General features: G+C 41.5%; 1 protein-coding gene across 1 annotated transcript in view; it reads right to left on the bottom strand.

The window, feature by feature from the left end:
* FBN1 (fibrillin 1) overlaps positions 1-25,198 on the bottom strand; it is a 254,403-nt gene extending 229,205 nt beyond the window's left edge. The window contains exons 1-2 of the mRNA XM_004448075.5: positions 24,996-25,198; positions 24,092-24,426 (exon numbers count right to left, since the gene is read on the bottom strand). Coding sequence (XP_004448132.2) covers positions 24,092-24,255 — 164 coding nt within the window. The 5' untranslated portion in view covers positions 24,256-24,426; positions 24,996-25,198. The remainder of the gene's footprint in view (positions 1-24,091; positions 24,427-24,995) is intronic.
* Positions 25,199-27,002: the final 1,804 nt, after the last annotated feature.

The raw sequence follows: 27,002 nt of genomic DNA on the forward strand, positions 1-27,002 counted from the left end.
ATAGAGATTTCAATTCAGGAAGCCTAACTCCAATGTGTACCCTATGCTAAGGGAAATATGTGTTTGGGGACAATTTGATACATTACCCAAGAACATTTATGTTGACAAGAGTAACATAAATCACAAAAGGTTCATCAACAGACCAAAAAAAAAAAAGGATAAATCATTTTTTCTGTATTATAGTCTTCACCCCTGTATATTATATTTTTAAACAGTTAATCATCTGTAACTTCTCTTGCCAGCTACTTTTAATTTTGTGCTCCATAACAATGCAGCTCTGATCACTGGGCAGATGTGAGCCTCAGTCAACTTGATAATTGGATCCAGTTCAGACATAGCCCTGAAAATTAGGCGGGCCAGCTAAAACCTCTCTGAATAGAGCAAACAGCTGGGCTCCACCACATCTTACCACATCATTGCAAGAATTGGCTTCTTTGCAAGATGTCTGCAGTGTGTCCATATCCCTTCGCCAGAGCCTTCTCACAAAAAGATAGCCTTTCTGCTTCCTATCCCAAGCACAAAATTCCTTTTCAGACAAGACTGGGATAAAAACAAGTTCAGGGGCTCTTGTTTCTTATGCATGAGTTTCTCAGTCTATGAAGTGGTTAAATCCTTAGGCAAGGAGAATTGGGTTAATGAGATTGAACCCTATTCCATGTGTTGCCAGCTTTCTTTTTTTTTAACTTTGGGAGGAAAAATATGATTAGCTCCTTGAATACATGTATGGAGAGACATGTAAAAGCATATACCCCCAAGTACCTATATAACATGCCCCCAGGTAATATCCTAACATACCACTGCACCAGGCTAAAAATATTCTAACTTCAAAAACATGATAGATCATGAAAAAATTATAATACACAAAATGAGTTACATAGACAGTGAACACATCATGATTTTAATTGTTTTTGACAAATTTTTATCAAGGAAAAAAAAGAAAAACCATGGTACTATCTGATGATATGATAGCACTACTCCAACAAACAAGCTTTGAACTCCTCAATACACCCCTTATTTGAGAGTCTTTTATTCTGGCCCTCTTTTCTGAAGGCAGAGGTCAAGTCTCTCAGCAGTGATTTGAATACCACATGTGACTATTCCAGCCCATCTGCCAGTCACAACAACTTGGGTAATGAAACTTCAAACCATGGTAATGAAACTTCAAACCATGGCCTCCTCAAGCTTGTGCTGAACTCTCCAGACCCAGAGACTCATTCTGGATTGCCTGGATCAACACTGCCTGGGATGCAGACAATCCTGGTTTCCTCCTTTGAGGATGCAAGTCTGCCAACCGTTCTAACCTACTTCATACAGTTTTTCTTAACAAAAGTAATCTCAAAAAAGACCAGAAAGAAGAACAGTTTGTATTCTGTTTTGCAAAGACTTATCCCCTTCGTGCTTTCTCCCATCACAGGTAGATTAGTGACTCCATTACCTCTTTCTCGAAAGCCAATGTCTGTTTTTTCTTTCTCCCTCCCTCCTTCCTCTCCTTCCCTTCTTCCTTCTTTCTCTTGCTCCCTTTCTCCACCTTCCTGTCCCTCTTCATTCCCTGTTTTCAGGGGGTTAGAATGGAAAGTTCTCCTCCTCCCTCAAACTCACTTTATCCAACGTGATATGCCTCATCTTGCTGTAGGGGCAGTAAGTTCACTGCCAGGCACACAACATTGTTTACACAATTCATCACCCTGTCCGCAAGCACAAAATAGTTCAACAATATTTACTGAGAATGTATGACACGCCTGGCACTGTGTTAAAAAAAATAAAACAGGGAAATAAAAGTGACAAAAATGAACATACCTGTCACCTACTCTTGGTTTTAATACCATTCTCCAATGAAAGGAATCAGGGATCCTCAGAGAAATGGCTGATTCGAGGACTGAGGCAGGAAATACACAAGATGAACATGGAGCATCTTGTGATGCCAGAAAGTAAAGAAGAGCTCCAAAAGAAAAAAGAAAAACAGAAAGAAATCCACAATGACAGGAGTATGTCAGAAAGCTCCCAATGGTCAAAGCTTGAACAATATGAGCTGCAAAATAAATAAAGTAGTATTGAATTATAACCCAAAGTAAAAAGTGAATATCCATGATTCCATACTGACATAAATAAATTATTAAATGTTTAAATAAATAAATGGAATATAACTCCCTACCCCTTAAGTGTCAGCTGTGCAGAGTGACCCCATTCCTTCCAAAGAGCACAGTATGGAAGGGGGTGGGGGGAGGAGTAACTTCACAGTGGAGAAACCTGACAAACACTACCTCAGCCAGGATATCAAGGTCAGTATCAAGTGGTAAAAGTCATGTTGATAGTATGAAGTCTTGATCTGATGTGATGAAAATGGAAACTTACCTCTCTAGTCTTCCTCCCTAAAACCCATATCCCAGTCTAATCATGAGAAAAACAGCAGAGAAATTCCAATTGGAAGACATTCTGCAAAATAAATATCTGACAAGTACTCCTCAAAACTATCAAGGTCATCAAAAACAAGGAAAGTCTAAGAGACTTACACCACCAAGAGGTGCCTGAGAAGACATGATAACTAAATATAATGTGGTATCCTGACTGGGATCCTGGAACATAAAAAGACAAAAGATAAAATCTGAATAAAGAATGGACTTTAGTCAATAATAATGCATTAATATTGATTCATTCATTGTAACAGTTATACCATGGTAATATAAGGTGTTGACAGCAGGGGAAGCCGGGTGCAAGATACATGGGAACTCTCTGAACTAGCTTTGGAATTTTTCTATAAATCTAAAACTGTTCTTAAATACAAAGTTTATTAAAAAGTAAAATAATAATAAGACTGCAGCCACACAACAATAAGTAAACTGGTATATTTTTATTTAAGTGACTAAGATAGATTTTGCCCTTGAGGACTTTACAATCTAGGGAAGATAAGCACATACCCAAGGAGTGCCCACAATGCAGCTAAAATGCTAATATTGAGGTATGCCCAGGGGCAGCTAACAGGATCCAGAACAAGGCCCTTGGCCTCAGAGCTACGACTTGATATTTCCTGGTTGCTAAGGGTAGTCACTAGTTTTCTTTCATCCCACTGCTGAAATTGCTCTTAAATTCTCTAACTCCATTAGCAAATTCCTTGTCTAAACCCTGGTGATTTCATGACTGGATTAGCATCACATTCTTTTTTCAAGGTTTCCCAGTTTCTCTTTCCTCTGTTAGGGCAACATAGCTAAGTATCTTTTCGTGTTCACCTTGCTAAATTCTGTTGCCCTGAGTGCAGAGATGGACCTTCATCCCCCTTAAAATGATAAACATCTTACTATTAACTTCAGAGCTCTACCAGGTAAACCTACCCTACCTACCCACTCCCACCTACACCTACAACTTCCACTCACCTGCTCGGCTTCTTTTCTACCAACTCAGCCTTCGCACACGAGCTACACCCCCTCTCCGGCCCCCCACCCCTGCACACAAACCAGACTCTCCACCTTTATAGAAGCTCATCCATCTTGCCCTTTCAATATACAATTCCATCTCCTCCCATAGTATTTCCTGATTAATCTAACCCACTTTTCAAGCTACCAACACAATTCCAGATACACCTCTCAAAAACCTACATATGCCATACTGTAGTTACATATTTTCAATAATTACATCTAGACTTTCACCCCTGCAAACACTTGGCACATTTGCTCCAAATCCAGACCAACAGTTCTCCAAGCACAGAAACAATGTCTGTTATGCCTAGAATATCACGGAGTCTATTTAGAAGCACAGAAGACAAATGACAAAATGCCTTAGTAAGTACAAAGTGCAATTAACAAAGATTAACTATTTCTTCGGTGTCAAAAATAGGCCAGCTGCAATTAGAGGCATAATAACAAATGCCTCCAACATGGAATACGTCTAACCATTAGCCGTATTCCTAATAAATTAATCTAGTGAAAAGAATATTTTACCCCTCTTTGAAAGGCTGCAAAAGCAGTTAAGTACTCATGTACAATGGTCTTGTTCCTTGGTTATTTCACTTGTCATTAATTTATTCTGATCAGTGAAGATACCACTTTTTATACCGCAGGGGGTCAATTTACTTCCTTCAAGGAAAAAACAAGATCATAGTAGACAAATAGCACTTATATATGAGCATCTAAGTGTACTATTTCTTTAGCAAAATGAAAAAAAAAATGCAAAAGGCAACGAAACAAAAAGATTTCAACTCACAGACTGGAATTTTATTATGGCAGGTTGTTACAACCGCTCAAGACTACCGATTGTGCCAGCTGTATGTGACCAGTTCCTAGAAGACAACCATCACAAAATTCAAAGGGCAGCCTTGAAAACAGGTACCCCGGCACACACTCGCACACACACACACAAACACAAAGCTAAGGATACAGAAAGCTGCAAAAGCAGTTCCCCAAATCTGGACAATCATTTTAGACAACTGTCAATTGAAATCCTATTGGAATCTTTTCTGGGTGACTGTAATATGTGTGTGTGTACATATGTGCACTCTCTTTGAAAGGAGGAAGAATTTAAAGCTCAGAAAGCCACAGGGTGCACTATAACAGAAAAGTATACATTGAACCACAAAGACCAGAAGCTCAGCTTTTAAATACATCACTGTGTGTAGCAGGTCCTGATTCCTCTGGAGCAATGGACAATTTATGCTTCTGGTACTGGATTAAATATTGCTAAGGAGCCTGCACAGAATATTTATTAAACCATTCAACTGGGCCCCCCAACATTGTAATGGCAATGATTTGACTAATTTGCTGACACAGTTGGCACTGACCTACTTCTCTCTAAGAGAAGGGATCAAATTCTGGCCTGCTCCATCATGACCCCAGTCAGTTGTATAAAAGCTGCTCCCATCTGAACACCTAGAGAGGGGTACATTTGTATACCAGGTTCGCACTTTACTACTTGACCCAAAAGGATGCAGAGGGGTTTACTCCAAACAGTGAAACCTGCACGTCTCAAATTCGTGCAATGATGTAATGAAAACACATGGTGCTTCTGAAAAACTGCTGCCCAGAATTCTGCAACTCTGTGTGATTTTATCAATGAGTTCAAGGAGCACTGTGACATTTTCTCTGACTGGGATATTTGCTCCATTTCTTCAAAATGGAACAAATGACGAAATTATGGCAATGACTAAAAACACAAACAAGTCGACCAAGGAGAGCCAGGGCCTGGTTTAGGGAGACAGGCGGGGGGTGCCTGTGGAGCTCGCTGCTCCCATTCACTCTATTTCCTTCCCTCCTTGTTCTCACCCATAGAAGACAACGGACTGAAACCATGATTTCCACTACCTCCCGGAAATTCTCAAACCAAGAGTTCAGTCCAGGTAGATGGCATCTTCTGAATTGTACTGGCAGCTCCAAGAAAAGACAGAAAAACCAGCCAACAGATTCAGGCTTAGGGGCGGAAATAGGGTCCTTCAGAAACTGGAGGTACAGTGATTCCTTACTTAAGTTCCCAGTACCTGCAACCCCCAAATGACAGACAAGTTGGGCTCCAAAATTTCATTTCTATGTTGGTATTTAGAACTTGGAGTGGCTTTTCCCATAGAAATAATTTTAATAGCTCTCAGCTTCATTATCAGCTAAATGGGCAATTACAGGCTGGTCTGGGAACCTGACCACAACTTAAAATACTGTTTCTATGGGAAAACACTTTCCACAGCAGGCAACCAGAAGGAACCTTGGCCACCCAAATCCACTGTCCCTGCAGCTACACTGAGCTGCATAGTGAGCTACGAGAATGGAAAGCCTTAAAAACTTAGGTAATTGGTGGGGTAGAGACTATGGGGTGGGGGACATGCTTTCCCAGTCCCAGATCCAACGCCCTGTCGGCCCCCAGCTCCAGCCATTAGCACATGCAAAAATGGGGCATCCATTGGTCAGGGGCTTGAAAACAGAGGAGTACTTGGGTGTTGTAATCCTTGATGTGCCGGATTTCTTTTGAAGACCAGAAGATCCCACCCCATCAGTACTATAACATAAAAGCTGTGCCCTGAATGGGGCCAAAGATTGAGAGTGCCAGAAAGAGTGGCTTCCAGTTGAAGCAAGGAAAAGGATCCATTCTGAGCCCTACTGGTGGCTTCAGTCTCATACCCAAATTATTTGAACATTCCAGACACCCCTAGAACTGAATAATTACCTTCTCTTTTCCAATGTCAGTTCCTTAAAGATAGAAAGTTAAGATTTATCTTGACAACCTCAGCAATGAGCATAATACCTGAACCTTAAATAGTACATGAAGGCTAAGGGGTTCAAATGTGCTTCCAACTAAGACAACATAACCTAGAGAGAACTCTGTCAGAGCAGTGAGTATTTAATTCATTGAAAAATGTAAACATGTTTAGAAGAAACTAAATAATAAAGAAATGAAAAGGATATTTACTATTAAGTCAATATCATTGCACTTCATTTTAATTAATTTTAGAAAATTTAAATGGAAAATCAAACACGTAACAAAGGATACCCATAAATGGAATAAATGGGAAATGAGAGTGAAAATTTCTTCCATGTTCCAGATGGGTTAAGTTAGAAACATTTTACAGCTACAAAAGTCTCCAAAATCTGGTAGCCCAAACTCTACTTCATAGCAGTCATCAGGCAAGCCATCTTCTAAACCATTTTTCTACCAAGCCCTTCCATCAGGACAGGGACAACATTGTTGCTAAGGAATAACAACAATAACAACAAATAATAGATTTTAAGTTTCTCAAAAACCAGGCAAGGAAGCAGATTTGGACCAGTGGTTAGGGCGTCCGTCCACCAAATGGGAGGTCTGCGGTTCAAACCCAGGGCCTCCTGGACCCGTGTGGAGCTGGCCCATGCACAGTGCTGATGCCCGCAAGGAGTGCCCTGCCACACAGGGGTGCCCCCGCGTAGGGGAGTCTCACGAGAGCAGCCCAGCACGAAAGAAAGTGCAGCCTGCCCAGGAATGGTGCCGCACACACGGAGAGCTAACACAAGATGACACAACAAAAAGAAACACAGAGTCCCGTGCTGCTGACAACAACAGAAGCGGACAAAGAGGATGTTGCAAGAGAACAGACAACCGTGGTGGGGGGGAAGGGGAGAGAAATAAATAATCTTAAAAAAAAAAAAACAGACAAAATTAGCAAAGGCAAGCAGTTCTTGATATTATTTCCCTGAAATTAATAATTCACAATAGTAGGAGTCAAGAACTTGACAAGTTTTTTTCAACTTTGCAACAGAAACAAAATGATAAGCATTTACTTCCAAACATTCAGATATCTGGAAAATTTTTAACAAAAATAGTCTAATTTAAATCTGAGAGAATCTGATTCAATAAGGAAAATACAGAATCCATGTAAAGTCACACTATAGAATATTAAAAATATTGATAGGCAATATTTAGAGAGCTTTATAATTTACAAAATGATCATGTGAACCTTCCTCAAAACCCAATCAAGAAAAAGGTTATCAGAATGTTCGTTTCCAGATGAGGGAAACTGAAATTCAGAAAAGTTAGGAAATTTTTCAAAGGTTATACAACAAAACATGGCATAAATCAATCAATTAAAAACCAGAAGAATTTATTAATAAAGCTAGTACTAAAGCTTTTCAAATTTGAGACTAGAAAGATGTTTCCACAAATACCCTAAAACGATTCTGTTCTCCTTGAATAAACTAAAATTGCACATAATATTTTTGCCCTGGTTTTCTTTTCTTAGGTCTGCAAAAACAGTATTTTTAAGACAGATTTTACAAAATATATTGGAAAAAATGAAGCAATGCTTTGAATGTAAAGGGACTACATTTTAGGAACACTAACTCCTATAGCCTGGTTCTTTCTGTCTTGAAATAGTTTCTACACAAGGAGTATCCTGTCCCGCTCCCTCTGGTAAAAATACATCATGTTCCTAACATGTTCAGGGTTTGGAGGAGTAGGCAGGTGAACAACAATGCAGAGATTCAAAGTGAATTCACTTCCTACTCAGGCATTGCAAGGTGTTTTGCTGATGCGTCTCCTACTGGAATTACACATACTACTTATAAAATCTTGCTGAAAAGCTGATTCTGAAATGGGTCAAGCCTCTCACTCCACCTATCAATTTACGGGAAATACAAGAAGAACATAAAAAGCCCCATCACCCTGGAATGCAGGCATCACAAGACTGAGAAACTCTACAGCAGTGCACTCCCCATGTGCTCCAAGGACTGCCGGTGCCAGTCCACCAGCTATATATTAGCACTGTTCTGTAATGAGTCTAAAGGCTTTCATCAAGAAAGCCTTGTTCAAAAAAAAAAAAAAGTCAGCTGAGCTAAACAGTGTGCTTAGTCCATACTAGGTTTACATTCTGCACATGCTTCTCATCTTACCAAATACTGCTAACAAGCAGTTGTGGGTTGGCAGTTTGAGTAGCACTCACTACTCTAAAGGACATGACTGGTTTCTTCAATAAATAAATTAGAAGGGGAAAAAAATAATAAAGAGTCAAACTATGCAATAAAAAAGATTTAAGGACATATCAACCAACTGTAAAATAAGGATTTTATTTGGATCCTGATTCAAACTTTAACTGTAAGAAACATAAAACTTATAACCCAATCGGGGAAATTTGAATACTCTCTGGATATATGAAGATATTCATGTTAATTTAAAATGTGTTAATGATATTGTGTTTATGTTTCCTAAAAAGCCCTTATCTTTTAGAGATACTTACTGAAATATTTACAAATGAAATGATTTTTCAGGGCTTTACTTCAAAATAACCTGTGGTGGGAGAAAGAAGTAAATGAAAAATGACTATTAAATGATAAATATTGAAGCTGGGTTTCATTGTACTGTTCTCTCTAGTTTTATATATTTTTGAAATTCTCCATATTGAAAAATAAAAATAAAAATTTTTGCAACAGCGCTTAGCCTAGTTCACATGAATAGTTCACTCTCTTATATAATACCATCAGGACACCACACTTGAGTTTTCTTTTTTCATTCGCTTGAAGAACCACCTTTATTATGCATTTCAGTGTTCCTGAGAGGGACTGAGGGCCCCTTTTCAGAGATAATGACAGTCTAATCCCAACATGTTTATCATCTTAAACAGGGAAAAGTTAAAAAAAAAAAAAAAGAACTAACCAAAGTGTTATGAATCTCAAGTATCCAGCTATTAAATAACACTAATGTCCACTGGACAAGGAATCCAAGAACAAATGATTTAATCACAGTTGTGCAAATAATTAAACATACCAGCCCAGACTGATGTATTACCCTTGTACATTATAATTACTTTTTGCCATGATTCATTCATACGAATAGCTTATCTTTCCTTAAGACAAACACAAACCTATAAGTTAACAAAACATAGGTTTGGTGGGGGGGGATTGTGTGTATCATGTCCTTGAAAGGGTTGAGTTTTGACTTTTGTGTACACAAACAGAATACAGTTGTAGGAAATATGAATAGGAAAGAAATCAGTTAGTAAAGAAACCTGCTATGTTTGTTTTTTCCTCCTCTCCCCCTTCCTGTTTTCGCTGTGTCCATTCGCTGTGTGATCGTCTGTATTTGTTTCTCTTTGTCTTCTCTTCCCGTTTTTCTCCTTTAGGATTTACTGGGATTCGATCTTGGGGACCTCTGATGTGGAGAGAGGTTCCCTGTCACCTGCACCACCTCATTTCCTGGTTTCTGCTGCACTCACTTTGACTTTCGCCTTTGTCTCTTTTGTTGCGCCATCATCTTGCTGTGTGACTCATTTGTGCAGGCACTTGGCTCACCGTGCCATCACTTAGCTCGCAGCGCGGGCACTTGGCTCACCACGCAGGCACCCATGTGGGCACTCAGCTCACTGCATGGGCACTCAAGCGGGCACCCGACTTGCTGCGCGGGTACTCATCTCGCCGTGTGGGCACTGGCTCACTGGGCGGGCACTGGCTCACTGCGCAGGCATGCTTTCTCTTGTTTTTCATCAGGAAACCCTAGGAATCAAACCGGGTCCTCCCATATGGAAGGTGGAAGCCCTATCACTTGAGCCACATCCACTTCCCCTGCCATGTTTTTTGACTCTTCAGTGTGTAACTGTATGAGTCTTAACCTATTTTCAAGGAAAAGCCCAAATCCAAATGGGCCCATGAACCAGTCCAAGGTCAAATTAAAACCCTGTCATCTTCCTGTCAATTGTTCTACAACACACATAATAAGTTGGAAGCGCTTAGGAGAAAAAAATGCCTGTCTATTCTTGTAAAATTTCTGAAAGATTTTCAAAACTTTGAGAAAAGTTTATTTTGTTATTTAAGGTTTATTTCCTTCCTGGGAAGTTCATAAGAGCAGAGAAAACACCTGGTTTTGGTTTTTTTGTTTGTTTTTACTTTTTATAAACTTGGTTGTATTGGTGGTGCTGTGATATACCCAAGGGGATTAGAGATAGTAGGTAATTTGAAATTTTTTAATTGCACACAGAAAAATAACTTTTGTCTGTTTAAACCATTCTTTATTTAAAATAGTTTATTTTTATAGATTGTAAATGAATATGAAGCAACCACAACTTCTTAGTGTTTATTGCCAATCAGTTAACCAAAGGGTGGCATGTAAGGGTGGATAATACAGGAATTCTATTCCAGCTTTGCCTAAGACAAGATAATGTACATTTTGTTCCACTTTCTTAGAGGCTCAGTAGTTTAAGATCTCTCAGAAACTTAACTCTCATTAAAATCAAGATGGGAATCAAGAAAATGAAAGAATAGAAAGATTTTCAATTTCCCAAGGGGGAGGATGTCATGGAAGAAAGACTACAACAAATAAGAATCCCTTTGTACTAAATGAATATTACGCTGTTGGATGGCAAGCGGCCAGAGAAGAGAATGCTAGTTTTGGGAAATTAAGGCGATGGTTCTTCTCAGAAGTGGCCAATCTGAGTCAGCCTGACCCCAGCTCACACAAGTGAGGCCTACCCACAAAACACCCAGAGAGAATTGTGAGTTGAGGGTGTGCCAATGCCATTGAAGAGAGAAGTTTCTGGGTTTGGGCCTGGATGTGTTGTTTTTATCCACCCAGTATCCCTGCCCCTCTTTTCTACAAGGAACCCATTCCACAAAACTCAGGAGAAGACGACAATGTCTCAGGCCCGCCCAGCTGGGTGGCCCATTTCTTTGGCCACAGTGACAAGCATGTGACCAGAGCAAGGTCAGAGAACTCCATGAGATCTGATCTGTGGAAGCTCAGGAAGAGAGCTTACCTCTTTTCAAAAACTCTGAGATCATGAGCCAAAGGGCAGGATGGTTTGGAATTGCCAGTGGCCATCCTATCTACCTGATCATAACCAAATGCTCACTCTGATAGCGCCAAATATAAGAGCATTTCAATAATGGCCAGCTATGTTGCCACAAAACAGTCCTAACTCCCTGGGTATCTCTTTGTATTCCTGCCCCCAAAAAAGTAGTTTTCAGCCCAGTCCTTCCATTTTCTAAAATCTAGATTCCTTTCACAAAGGTTCTCAGAAAAAAATGTGTTTATCAGGAAGGAGACAAGGCTTATTTGCCAGATGTGCAAAAAAATAATAATTGGAGGGGTTGAGGGGAGCAAATTAATAATAATACTTAGTAGGTTTAGTTTCCAATAAAGGCAATACAATTTGGGGAAAAAGGAAATTTAAAGATAAAAGTTTATCCACACCCTACCTTTAAGTATAAGCAGAAGTCCACAGACAAATTAAATTTCCATTAAAATTATATTTTTTATGAAGTTCAGCTTTGCTTCCTATGTTTCTGAAGATAATCAGTTCCAAGAAGAGAAACTGGAGACCGTGGTATCCAGATACTAGTGATTATCTACTTATTTGCTTTGGCCATTAAAAAAAAAATTTTTTTTAAGTCTCTTTATATGACCTCAGTCCTCACTTGCCTTAACAGCATTAAAAGTATCTCATCACCACGGCTAAATCATATGTCAGGCTCTGTACTAGGATTTTGAAGTATATCATCTCTTTTAAATCTGAGGATTGGAGTGGATACTACCATCTCATCTTACAAATGAGGAAACCAAGGCTCAGAGAGGTCAAGCCACTTGTCTGAGATTTCTTCCTAGCAGGTAGCAGAGCCAGGATCTGACTCCAGACATGTCTATCTCCACACTTGCAAGCCTCCCTGAAAACAGGACCAACCTTTATTACCCTTCATGCTGAAAATGACTCTTCAGGCCTCCAAAATACAAGCAATACTACTCTACCCCACTACCCACAACCAGGCTCAAATAGGAAACAGTGTGAGGTAATTATAACGTACACCCCAGCCACCAGTTCTGGGTTTTTATGACTGCACTGCCAAATTGCTCCTAGCCAACTCTTCAGGAAATGTTCAGACACTTTCTCAGATTCCAGCTAAAACATGAACTATGTGGCTCTGGGGAGTGCAGAGCTCACAGGGTGGTAATGGGATATAAAATTTGCAAACTTGAGGTCAGTGGCCTAAACTCTGGGGTGTGAAGCAGCAGCAGTCCATGAAAGGTTATAACTTATTTGGAGATTTGAACATTGCATATCAAGTCCTTCCTTGCAAAGTGCTTATCCACATCACCTCAGACTTTAACTCCACAAGAGATTCCAAATGATAGTTCTGCCTAGAATCTTTGGAAAGATAATAATATCAACAGATTTGTGACAGTGTGCTCATTCTGGGAATTAAGCATTAGATAAGATGCAAGCACAGCCAATGCTCTATAAATTGTCATTGGATTAGGCAGATATTCTACAAAATTATTGGGGAGATGACACAGAAGAAAAGATAAGTATTTAAGAACTGTTTTCTTCATTTTCATGCTTGTGACATGTAATCTAAATGTATAAATTTGTCGCTTGGCTAGCAGAATAAGCAAGTTATAAAAGAAGGGTCCACTCTTACTCATGGCCCCAGAGTTACCACAGCCCTATCACTGGGCATTTTGATAGTCTAAGAGATAAAGAAAACTGTGAGTCGGGGGGCGGTGAGGAGAAGGGCAAGTTACCCTTCAGATACCCAGAGAGACTCTTGCTCTTCTTTCTCCCTTCCCCTCACTGCTACTCTCACTGGCAACTATCTACCTTTAAAAGCTCCACCCCACCTTCCACTGACTGCACGGTAGCATTGGGGATCTAAAGCTCTAGTGTCCAGCCTCAGATCAGGGTTGATCACTGAAACCGATCAGACTTCCAAAAACCAGATAACCTAGAGAAAGCAAAATGTTTGTGTCTGCACTATGCAGGAGGTTTACTTATTTCTTGGGATTTGCAGATAGATTCTAGTCACCCGCTCCTGGGAGAACACCAAGAGGAGACACAGTCTCCAACCCAGTAACACACTTCTCCTCAAGTCATCACCCCTTGCCCCCAGGTGACTCGGCTTCCACACATGTGCACAAGTACAGAATGAAACAAACACACCGAGCACTTGTTACTTAGGATTTATTTTTCTTAGAGTTTCAACCTATATTTGACATTTCTGTGCTCCCCATTTTATTTATAGTACTGCTTATGAAGTTTGTTAGACATAGGAGGAGGAAGAGAAAACAAAATAAAACCTGCCCTGGAATCCATTCTCTTTATTAGTAGAGATATTATCATACTTCAGTTCAAAACCTCAATACTTAGAAGCAGACATAATGTGCCCATAGGGCCGACATAAATCCTGTCTCCCAACACCAACATCATAAAACAGTTGTACTATATTTGGACTTCGATGTGTTTGGATACTTATATTTGAATGCAAGTATGACTGATGGTCTAGGAATTCGCAACCCTTCAAAACCCTGAACCAAATCACTTGTCTAATGGGGTAGTTCTCCCATTCCGAGTCTGCTTGCTGTCTGGAATACATCTTCAGCTGGGAATGGCGGAGATAGGAAATTTTCCTCTTTCCCTTCCGGCTCTGAGGAGACTGGATAAATAGATTCAGTGATAACTTCAACAACAAAAGCCACTTAAGTGGAGAAAATGGCAAAGTCACAAGTAACTTAAAACCAGGATTCAACAGAGTGTAGGACACGCACAGTTCATATTTGACTGTACTTCTAATCCAATTTTATTCTTTTAACACTGTGGCTACCTTACTTATGACAAAAATAATTCAGTTCGGCTCATCATAACCTCAATTCTACTGGCAATTGCACCCTATTTTTATGTATTCCAAAAAAATTTTTGAGGTGGATTACACCAAAAGATATATGAAAATGAGGCTAATTAATAGAAATTGAAAGTAAAAGTCCATATAGAAGGAAAGCAAAACATACCAAATACTTAACCTAACAAATTAGAGTGGTTGTGCATTAAATTTGACCCTGAGTGCCTTAGAAACTAAAGAAAAAAGGGGTAAATTGGGGTTTTATAATTCTTGTATTCTGACAAAATAAAACGTGCCCACTTATAAGGATGTATACTTATTCTTGGGGTTTGTGAGTTCTTTATATGTGAAACTGTGGGAAAATTATGAACCATGCCCTTAAATGAAGCAAACAACATTTTAGACGTGTTATTCCTTCACTGGGGAACCAAGCCAATCGAACATGATCGAGTTAGAATCAAAACTTAAAATATCAGATCGTCCTTCTCAAAGACTCCCTGGCCCACTGTGGTAGCCAGTCTCCTAAGAGGACACCTCAACACTACCCTCTCCCTGTATGCACACCCTGCTCCTCACACCAAGAAGCAGCCCTCATCAGTCCGCATTTTGAATCGGACGGGGCCAGTGACTTGCATGGACGTGACACTGGGTCGTTTCCAATCCAAAGCCTGAAGAAGGTCTGGCAGCTTCTGTATTTGTGCTCTTGGGATCCTGAGCTTCCACGTAAAAAGTCTGGCTATGCTGCTGTAGAGAACATGTAGAGAGGCCTTGTGAAGAGGGAGACGATCTGAGACTACATGCAGAAGCAGCCAGAGACCAAGTTGGCATTGAGAACGGAGATGACAGGCATAGGAGCCCACTCAGGCCCTTCGGGCCAGTCCCCACCCATTCAAGTCAGCTCAGCAGGCAGCAAGAAGGGCTAAAGCCAGTGGACCAGCAGGCGGCGTTTGATCGTTTGATCGCCAGCCCCAGCGCACACACCCTGGGCAAGGCTTGGTTGCTGCTCTAGGGCACATCAGTGGCTCCATCCCCAGAGGGAGTCCAGGCAGGAGAAGACAAAAGAGAACCTTAAAACCTGGAAGGCCCCAAGCTATGTCAAACAAGTAGCTCTTTGTTTATTTCCCTGGTGCATTTAGATAAAACACACCCAAATGAACATAGCTGCAGGCGCCAGCTAACAGTCACAGCACCAGATAAATACATGGAAAAGTCATATTGCTCATTCCAGGCCCAACAGGCATCATCGGTCTCAGAGACAAGATTCCCTGCTGTGTCCTGTCTAAATTCCTGACTCCCCAAATCAGGAAAAATAATAAAATGGTTATTCTTTTAAGCCACTAAAGTTTGGGATAATTTGTTACACAGCAATAAGATAACCAAAACACTCACAAATAAAAATAGGTTGTTTCACTGTAGTAGACAGACTAGGATTTTGTTTCTCTCAGTTTCTCATTAATGATGCTATAATGTTTTTATGTATGCTAAGCTTTTATACATAGGGAGGTAGAACCTGCTGTTTGTCAACGCAGCTTCCATTTTCCTTTTCCTCTTTCCTAAGAAAACCCCACTTTGGTTTAGGAATTCATCTCTTCCCTAGGCAACAATGTGTCTCAGGGGCAGCTGACCCCTCCCTCAGCTCCTAGCATGGGTATGGGCTGAGGGTTCTATCCACCTGACTTGCCAAAGACTGGCTGGTTCAAAAGGGCTGAAGATGATTCTGGTCAGCAAGGTGCACGAAGAGATCTGCCAAAGAATTCTGGAACTGGCCTTCCTTACTCTCAAGAACATACGCTAGGAAACCATTCTCTCATTCCCCCTGCCAGAAGGGGAAAGGATGGAGTGTCAAATGACCACAAGAACTTAGAAGCCACCAGTTCAAAATCAAGCTCACTTAAAGTCCAGAGCTAACTGCTGCTTGCACTTGCAAAATTCAAGTACCTATGAAATATAATCCACTCTTCATTTGGTTGTCAAGAAGAATATTACACGTTTTACACAGGTGGTGAGAAATAAAAATAAAATATCCCTGCCATAGACAATATTAATTAATGTAACCTTGACTTAGAAAACCTTAATTGTAAGAAAATATAATTATACAGGAAGTGCCTCAGTTTCACAAAAATACGTAAACCACTTTCCTCTTTCTTTTTTTAATAAAGTGTCAGAATTCATGAAATTTCCAGTGGGCTGTTGGAAATTACACTAAAAGCAGTGGAACAACAGCCTCTAAGGGATGAAAATGACTTTGGAGAGAGAGAAATATAATCTCCTCATTTTAAAGGTGAGAAAATTGGGACCCACAGAAATCAATTTCCTGGCCTAAGATCACATTATTTATTAGCTGCAAAGACACTATTAGAACAATGACTTTCTTATTCAATCCCATCTTGCCAAAACTAAATTCACCTTCCTTGCCCCCAACTATTTGTACCTCTGACCATTCCCCACCCCCTCGCCCCAATTCTCCTGGACTCTTATATCCAATCAGCCCAAAATTCTTTTCCTATATCTCCTTCCAATTCACTCCTTCTTTTTAGGATCAACACCCATATCCAGGCTCTAATTCCTCACACTTATACAATTGTAACAGTCCCCTCCACCCATCACCACCTAAATCTAAAACAGACTGCCTTTCTTCCTGTCCCCGTCTCCGTGCAGGACATCTCCAGTCTTCCTGTGTCCAGGACGCGAATGAGGGAAACATCTTGGGTGGCTCCTCTTCTTTGCCCTTCATAACAAATGGTTGGATACTGCTCATGTTACCTCCTGACCCTCTTCCCCCTTCCTGACCCCCTCCACTGCTTTTGCTCTGACTGTCATGAACCCAGGAGGCCTGACTCTTGCATTAGCCTCCCAACTCTCCCTGCCTCTGGACTTCCTACTCTCTGAACCATACAACTTCCACACCTCTGCCAGGGTGGCAAAATCTAATCATGTTCCCATCTTAGAATCTTTTACTAGCTCTGCCCCCTCACCTTTGACAACAATCAGAGCTTAACTTTATGTTTACTTTAGTCCTTCTCCTGTTCATGATAATGTTACTGCCTATGTGCAGCCACACAAAGCTGTACACTGGACAACTTCAGAGAGCACTAGTTTCATAGATTACACTAAAAATAGTGCCCCCTGGAGCCATGCAATTCAAACTATGCCCAACTGTAATCCCAAACACTTCATATTCTTTTCACTTCATGCCTTTTTCACTCAAGTTCTTCTTACATTTCTCTCCTATACTTCCTTAACTTTACCCAGAACCTTGGTAAGAGTCAGTTAATCAAAAATGATTTATTGGGAAGTGGACTTGGCCCAGTGGATGGGGCATCCGTCTACCACATGGGAGGTCCGCGTTCAAGCCCTGGGCCTCCTTGACCCATGTGGAGCTGGCCCATGCGCAGTGCTGATGCGCGCAGGGAATGCCATGCCACGCAGGGGTGTCCCACGTAGGGGAGCCCCACGCGGGGGGAATGCGCCCTGTGGGGAGAGACACCCAGAGCGAAGGAGGGTTCAACCTGCCCAGGAATGGAGCCGCAGGCACGGAGAGCTGACACACAAGATGGCGCAACAAAGAGAAACACAGATTCCTGTGCTGCTGACAACAACAGAAGCAGAAAAGGAACACTCAGCAAACGGACACAGAGAGCAGACAACGGCGGGGGCGGGTTGGGGGAGAAGGGGAGAGAAATAAAAAAATTTAAAAATGATTTATTGAACACTTACCATGTGTCCATTTCCTAGGGATAAAGTGAGGAATAAAACAAACAAGATATCCCTGCCCTCAAGGAGCTCTTAGTCCTAGTAGATAGCCTCTTATCTATCACATAGACCAGGGATCAGCAAACTTTTTCTGTACAAGGCCAGTCAGTAAATATTTCAGCTTGGTGAGCCACAATGTCTGTTGCAACTAGTTTACACTGCTGTTGTAATACAAAAAAAAAAAAAAAGACATTATGTAAAAGAATGGGCATGGCTGTGTTCCAATAAAACTTTATTTACAAAAACAGACAGCTTGGCCCAAAGCAGTCATTTGCCCACCCCTGGTAGACTTTCACTGTGAAGTCTTAATCGATTAATCTCATCCTCACAATGCTTGTAACTGAATCTGCCTTCAATAAATGTTGCATCTGTCCCCCCAGCAAAGGTAGGAGAGGACTCTTGAGAAATGAAGGTATCAAGGGAATGAAGAGAAGAGAAACTTACCAACTATAAAATCTATTATAATTGAGAATCAGTAAAATATAGTGGTTAAGAGCATGGCTGAGAAGTCAGATTTCCAGCTCCACCTCATACTAATTGATGTCCCTGGAGTCATTACTTAAATTCTCCATCCCTTAGTCTCTTCATCTGCTAAATGGGGCAAACAGGCACTAATCTCCCTCATAAAGGAGTTACATATTAAATGAATTAGCAGATATACAGTGCAATAATAAGCGATATATCAGAGCTTGCTCTTCTGTATTAGTTCTGCAATATACTGTAAAAATTGGCTCTGAGCTTACAGGCAACCAAGGCAAAAAAAAAAAAAAAAAGAAAAGAAAATTAACTGCCGTATTGGTAAGGACTTAAAACATACAATTTCTCAGGAAAGAATAACATCTCTTGCAACTCTGTTCTGAGAGAAATTTCTGTTCTGAGAAAAATTAAAATATCATATAGTACCATCCAAGGTATCTGCCAGCTCTGACATTCTATGATCCTTCCTGTGTTGTATAAGTGCCTTTGCAGAAATGGTTGAGAAAGTTTCTTTATCTGACTAAATATCACTCTATGATTTATCATACCTAGAATTTGTGCCCTAGCATGAAAGAATATTAGGAAATTTAAGTAGAAATTTACCAATATCTTAGAATCCTGTATTTTCATTCAGTGGAGTGGAAAACCAAAACCATAGCTAAAATAAATGGAGAAAGAAAATTTAACATTAAGAATTTGTGTTTAGAAAATAACTTTGGTGTACCTCAGCTCTCAAAGCAGTAAAATGAGGTTAATAAAAAGACCCAGCTTCTAGAGACGTGCGGATTACAGGAGCTGACACACGTAAAACACTTACAACAGTGCCTGGCACACTGTCTCCGTCTTCTTCATTTTAAATATGGAATTGCTGAAATCTTCTATTTAATAATATCATTTTCTAATGGCATCCCAATAATTTTTAGCTATATGTTAGCTGCCACTGCTACTATTGTTACTTATTGTTTGTTTTTACTTAATACTAGGTCTCCAGGTCCTCTGCTGTCTTTCTGTTGATTCATGGTTATTGGGATGGTGTCCCCATTCTCCTACTAACAGATAAGCTCCCCCAGGCGAAAAGCTCTACATCTCTGGCATTCCCCAGAGCCAACTTCAGGTTGGCATTCAATCAAGGTTTACTGAATTAATGAATTCTTTGAAACCATATCAAATGATAAGTTAGTGTTAATTGCTTATATTAGGATTCTTGCCTTTGATAATCTTATAATCCAGTTGAAAAAATCATGTTTAATAATCTTGAAATTTTCATATGCCTGCATAGAACCGAGGGATTTATCTATTACTGATTTCAGTTTTCTCATAGAATTTCATGGAAAAAATAGAAAGTTGCTTGAATAGATCCATTTGCCAGGTTAGTTGCCAGAAACAAAGAAATTGTTTAAATATTTTATTTCTCCTTCCCACTAAAAATTAAAACTAAAATTAAAACTGGCTATTTGATTTATAATAGGAAAAGCAAGCACTAGTATCTGAATACACTAATAATTTGTTTAGTATGTTTGCTTGACTGGAGTGGGTGACATAACACTGTAATCTTTTTAAATATTTGCTACACAATTCAACAAAAGAACACTTCAATATTCTTTAAAATTCCAAATAAGTTAAAGGGGCATCTAGACTTCCATTTCCATTAGCATGCACCTCATCTCACTTCATCTCAATTCATGATAACAGCAAGTTACGGTTTTAGTAAACAATCTATATCCTAAATGTTATAAAATGAGTCACATAAATATTCTGTCTTTGCCTTCTTTATTTTAAATCTGGAATTGCTGAAATTTTATAAATGAGAATATCTTTTTTAAAAAATGGCTTCCCAATATTTCAGCTTAACGTTTCGAATAAATGCAAAGACAAACCACACCATGGCAGGAGTCTTTTCCCCATATTTAATTAGTCCATTGACTTCAGATGAAGTCTTAAAGTCCCCTTTGTGAAGTAAAATGGACTTTATAAAGTCTACAGAACTTTTCCTGTGTTCCCTGTTAAAGGTCTTTAATAACAGACTTCTTTGTAATTAATCCCTCAGAGTTTGCCATCACATAATCTACCCTGTGTACAAACTGTTCCATGTGTATTTTTCTGGTAACAAGACCTCTAGAAAAAATAAACAAATAAACAAAGACGAAAGCAATCAGGCACAATGAGACAAATTGTGCAAAATACAACCAATCTCATATACCTATAAATGAGGCAACAGGGACAGAATTCTCAAACCATCTTATCAGAGAATTGTAAAAAAGAGTTTCACTGTAAAGAATTTTTCCCTTTGACAGGAAAACCGTAAAATTTCTTTATTTGGGAGCTATAGCAATAAGGCAATCATAAATGAATGGTGTGTAACTAGTGTTCAAGTAGCAGTTTTCTTTTTAGAGACTGAACTATTTCCCACACTTTTTACTTAATTGCAGTTCAGAATTTAGTTGAAAATATTAATAATTCTTGTGAACTGAAATTCAAGCACCAAAGCTAGGGTTTTATTACACCTCATAAAGTTATTTCACATATATGAAGCAATGCCCAGGCAAAGGAAAACCACAATGCATTTATTATTTGAAAATGTTTTTTAATGTTTTTGCAATATTCTCATTTTAAAATAGAGCAAAACTCAAGTTTTGCAGAGTTAACGGGGGCCACACTCCATTAAAAAAAAAAAGGATTTCCTGTAAAAACAGAAACTGGCGATTTACTATGAGAAAACACAATGGAAGCTGGAAAGGAACTTGAGAATGCTTAAATTTCCACTGTAGAACAATTTCTGCTGCCCAATGAGGAGGGGAAGAAAAAAAAAACAAAGACCTGCAACAGTATGGGAGGAAAGGAAGACAGCTGGGACTACCAACATAGAAAGGGAAAACTACACAGGTTCCTAGTCTATGATGAGAGGGAGCTGACAAGAAAGAAATACATAGTCAAAGAAAACTACTAAAGCAAATTTCATATTCACCTGTTAGATCAGAGTAAGACAAGAGGGCAGTATTGGGGTGGGAGGGGGGATTAGACCAGGGCACAGCAGACACAGAGGAAGTGAAAGCATCTTTTAACTAAAGGAAATATTAGTGAGGTGCTAAAGTTACTGCCACCAACTGGGCATCAGGCAGATTTGGGGGCCACAAATCACTTTCACTTCATAAACTGTGCATTTCTATCAAAATGGTAAACAGGTTTTATGGCAGTCAAAGAGGTGAGTTTTGAAGCTGGTAATATTTTACTAGCAAAAGTAGAAATTTTAAGCAGTAACTGAAAAATGTAATATATAACTGCTTCTCCTGATGATTTTATACAGCATGACAAGGTTAAATGGCTTATTTGTATGAGCCTATAATGGTAATCAGCAGAAAGAGTAAATTTTAAATGTTATTTAAACTGAACATCAGAATTTGTGTTTATTTAAAATAAATGGAAAAACCTTTGATCCAGCTATTCTATTTTTATTAATTTATACCACACATATACATGCATATGCTCATATATGCACACACAGGTATACAGAAGAACGATGATAATAGCAAAAGATGAAATATAATCTAAATACCCATCACTAAGCATCTGTTCCAGGCACACCACAAGATTCTATATGCCACAAAATGCATGTGGTAGATCCATATGGGTTAATAAATGGATGTATTAAAAATATTTAAAAGAAAGCAAGGTCCAGAACCGTATGTACAATACATTTCATATATTTAAAAGGTTACACACACACACATTATATACATATATATGTGTATATACAATATTTCTAGAAAAATACACAAGAAACTTGTCTTTGAGAGGTAGAAACTGAGTGGGAGGGAATACTTTTCATTGCCTTTCCTTTTAAACTATTAGAATATCCCATCAACATACATATATTTATATATGTATGTGTGTACATATGTGTGCATGAGTGTATATGTATGTACGTATATACATATATGTTAAATCTTATAAATAATAAGAGAATTAGGAAAACATCTAATTACTATTCTATTAGCACCATGTTTTTAGGAAGGTTTTATAGTTTGCAAAAGGGTAAAATCTGATCAAATACTGCCAAAAGCATGAAGAGTGTCTCTCTATAATCATAAAATAAAAATAAAACCCAATAATAATAAGTGCTGGTATGCTGGTAAGAGTAAAAGTGTGGATATCCCATTAAGCAGCAAAATAAGACAGCGATATGAGACTAATGCCTAACCAGGCCTAATAGACCCCTGCAGGTTTTCACCACAGAACTAATCCCTCGTTTCCCAAATAGAGGAGCAAAACCATCAAGCATGGATATTAAGATAATACTGTATAACAGAAATATATCCTTGAAGGAAAAATGCTGGACTTCATCAGCTTCTTTTAAGAACGTATAAAAAATCTTCATTTATTGGCCTGTCATGCCTTGCACACAGGGCAGCAGACATCTGCTGCATGATCAGGATCAGACTTACCATGATAAGCAAGTTTCCTTTCCAAAATTGTCACAACCCTAGATTTATTTTCAACAAAGGCCAAAATGGAACGAAATTAATTATAACTATTTCCTGGGGTGAGAAAATCATGCATATTTTACCATGGCCTAAGTTCCTTAATTCTGACAAACATCTTGTCCCTAGTCCAGACTAGGACTCAAAATATCTGGTCAGTTCAGTTCATTGCACTTTTTCTTTCTAGCACCTGGGCCACAAAAACACAGACTGCACTACACACACATAATTAAAACAGCCCATAGCAAACAAGAATGAGTGAAATGTTCAGCCCACATCTGAGTAGACACCATCACTTGGTCACCAGGGCCATATAATGAAGCTACACAACCACTCAGGAAAGAGTGACAGCAAGAATGGTAAGAATTTAATAGAAACCCTCTGTATATTTTCTGTCTGGGTTCATTTAACAGGCTCCTGCAAGGAGATAAAAAGGGGTCATTTGCAGTCCATCCAGCTACTTCCATGAAGGCTTGAATTTAAACAAACTCAGATTTCTCTTTCAATCGAAAAAATCTTATGGGATGTACATTGCCATCTTCTTTCCCTTCAGGAAATGGACAACTCTTAGGCACAGTCAATCTGCCTAATTTAAATCTTTCTGCCTGAAATATTTTTGATGAGGGGGGAATGGGATGGGGGGCGAAACGGTCAACTGCATGTACAGAGCACATATTCCACTGGGTAAAAAACACTTGCCTAAGGTGGGTCACCGCAGCCCATCGCCACAGTAAAATGAAGAGCTCCATACAGCTCCAAAGAAAGCCCCCAGAAACACCTGCCCTGTTCTGTTTCCAGGGTAGACACCTGAAAGCTAGCAGGATCGCCCAGAAAACTCAGTCCCTAGTCCTGATAAACATAACTTAAAGGGGAGCCAACCATTAACCGTGTGACCTCTCCTTGGACCATGGGACATTGCGGTCCCTTCCTTTCTTCCTTCCTTTACAGGTAGAGCCTCTGCAAAAATGCCCACGAGGAAGGCACTTTCTTCCAAACACAACCTGATTTAGTATGGAAGAAAAGGAATTCTTCCCTTCTTGCTCGCACTGCTCCTCCCCTTCTTCCTCAAAGAACTCTTCTCCACTCCCAAAATCTACCTCGACAATGGACCAAGATTCCTTTTAACAGTGACCCCTCCTCTGGGGCAGAAATCCTTGAGGAGTAGGAGCAAGGTAGATGGGCGCAAGGACTGGGTAGCTCTTGCACCTTTGTTCTGGGCCCCCAAAAGGTCTTGCCAAGGATCCATCTGCCATCCAGAATCTACCCTGTCAACTCCTCTGGATCTTGGTACTCGGGAGAAAGAAGAGAGGAGACCCACCCAAATGAGCTGCCCAGCTCCATTACCCTTTAAGCGCGTCGTGTCCTCCGCCGCCTCTTCTCTTGGCCCGGCTGGCTCTGGTTTCTTTCACGTTCCCAGCCTCCAAGTTGGCGTCCGCTCCATGGCTCGTGTAGGATGCTAAGAGCACGGTAAATCCCAGGGCGACCTCCAGCAGCCCCCCTCGCCGCATGATGCCGAGCGGCGCGGGCTCTTGCCTCGCCGCGGGCTTGGTCGGCGGCAGCCGCTGCGCCCTTGAGAGCGCCGCGCCGCCGGGGTCCCGCTCTCCCGCCGCCCGTCGGCCGGGCCCGGCTCCTCCCGCCTTGTCCAGGCGCTGCCTCCCACTTCAGGCGGCCCTTGCCAGCTGCAACATAGAAACAATATTCAAAACGGGGGAGACATTAAGGACATAGGGATGCTGAAGCCTCAGTCCCCACTCCCGAGCCCACCAGCGCGCTGTCTGCGCGTTGCGCAGTTAATCTGGATAAGTGACGGCGGTTTGGTCCACATCTGGCTAAAAAGCCCAGGCCCCCGGCGAGAGCGGGTCCTCCCGACCCCTGGGCCTCTCGAGCGCCGCCAAACCCCACGTCCCGAGCTGTCCCAAGCCCGGGGCTAAGCTCGCTGGATTTATTTTTTTAATGGCACGAATTGCGCGCAATGCGCGCTCTGAACGCCTCGAATCCCCAGCCGGTCCTCTCCGCCAAGCCGCCGGGCTGGAAACCCGCCGCGCCATCCCGGCCCGACTCCGGGCACTACCACCGCCCCCCGGGAAGCTGTCAGGCAGGGGAGGGCCAGCGCCAGCCGCGGGCGTTCCGGGACAGCCCCTCACCCCAATCCCTGTCTCTGCCCTCGGCGCAAACGCAAAAGCCTCGGTGGCTGGAGCTCCAACCCCGGTGTACGCCCCGATCCGGTAGGAACCCCGGCTGCACCCACTGGAGAGACGTTGGCTCCGGCTCCTGAGAAAGTGGCGGCGGCTACTCTTCGAGGGGTCCTGCTCGCGGCAGCCTCTGCTTCGCTCTGCTCCGCTCCGCCCGCAGCTGTCCCAGCAGTGACCGCCCGTCCGCCGGTGGCACCCACAGCCTTTGCCGCAGCTCCCGCGGCCCACTCCTCTCCCCACCTCTTCAAGTACCGTCCGCGCAGCGGTTTCTCGCGAGAGAAATACTTTAAGAAAAAAAAAAAAAAGGGAAAAAGAAAACGACACCCCTTCCTACATCCCCTCATCACCACCCCACCCCCTCCCCATCCATCCTCCCTTTCCACTCCCCTTTGCCAGCCACCGCCTGGACTCTGGGGCCTCCGTCGCTGGCCGGATTAACACAGTGGGAGGAGGCAGTGGTGATCGCGACCTGCCCGGACCGGAATTTTTCTTCTTGGGGTGGGGAGGAGAGGGAATGGGCAGAGGTGGAGTAGCGGTTTCGCCCGCTCCGTGACTGGAAAGTCTAGACCCGAGAGTAAACCCTCCAGTGATCCTGCAAGTCCGGTCCGCGCGGGAAGCCGCGCCACCTGCACCAAGAACGCGCTCTGGAGGCAAAGCCCGGCAGGCTCCAGAGGCCCCGGAGACCCCCGCGCGAGAGGAGACCGCCTCGCGTCCGCGCCCCGCTGCGCAGCTTCTCTGCGTCTCTCCCGACGGCACTGAACAGCGGGGTCCGGAGGCCGGGAGGCCGGGGCCGGACTCCTCGCCGGGCCGACCCGCGGCAGGGGCTGACTTGCCGGTGAGGGCGAGGGCTTCTACGCCCTCGGCTCTTTCGAGGTTCAGTTCAAGTCACCCAAGCTAAACCCAGGATGCTCCAAGAATCTGAGTCGGATTTCGACCCAGGGGCCTGTTCTTTATATATCGGAACCTGGGATTTGGGATAAGGGCAATGAAAGGATGGATGCTCTGCTTGCTAACAGTTAATATTGGACTTCCCCTGGATGGTCCATTTCACCTCCGCAAACACACACACGCACACGGCTGCCTCTCCAGCACATGCAAAACAGAGTGAATCTAGTGACTTTGGAGGATGTAGAATTTATGACATCATTATATGAATAAGAGCCGGTTGCCAGCATCCTATATATAATGGCTTAAGAGGGCAGGAAATTTCACCCTCGGCCCTGACTACTGGAACTGGAGATCCCCCCAAAAATCCCATTCTAGCAACCGCCAGCTGTGAAAGCCAGTAATAAGAGCACAGCACAGAGACCCTAGGAACACATCCTGTTGAAGGGATTCTGTGTGCAGATAATACGGTGTAAGGACTGGGGCAAGTTTTTCAACTTCTCCCTAAATGCAAGCTGAGAATAATAATGTAGACCCCACAGTCTATAATGGTGATGATGAAGCTGTTGAACTGTTATGATACAGAATTTGAGGCTGGAAACTGTGGTGCTGCCAAAAATATGATCTGATTTAAAGTCCTAGTCCTGTAATTATATGGTCTAGTTTAAGCTGTTACCTGCAAAAACATTTTTAGCAGATTTATAAATTGGAACCTTGGCCACACATACCTTTGTTAAGTAAAGATCATTCATTCAGTATGTATTTACTGAGCACCAACTCCATACCACTTGGTACATGATTGAACTCAGCTCACTGGTGTGTGTGATAGATTGAACTATGTATCCAACATAGACATGTTCTTAGTCTTAATCCGTCTTCCTGTGGGTGTGAACACATTGTAAATAGATCCTCTTGAGGACATCATTTTTAGTTAAGGTGTGGTCCTACTGAATAAGTGTGGGTCTTAATCTGTATAATAGAGGACTTATAAAAAGAAGAAACCAGAAGCCACAAATGTAAATAGGTCACACAAAGAAGACAGGAGTCAGCAGAAACTGGAAGAGCAGGTACAAAGAGAGGAAAAGAGATCTCTGATGGGAGACAGAGATACAAACCAAGGAACCCCAAGGATTGCCAGCAGCCAGCACCTGAACACCACAGCCTCCAGGAGAAAGCAT

The sequence above is a fragment of the Dasypus novemcinctus genome, chromosome 3 (genome assembly GCF_030445035.2).
Source record: "Dasypus novemcinctus isolate mDasNov1 chromosome 3, mDasNov1.1.hap2, whole genome shotgun sequence".
NCBI lineage: Eukaryota > Metazoa > Chordata > Mammalia > Cingulata > Dasypodidae > Dasypus > Dasypus novemcinctus.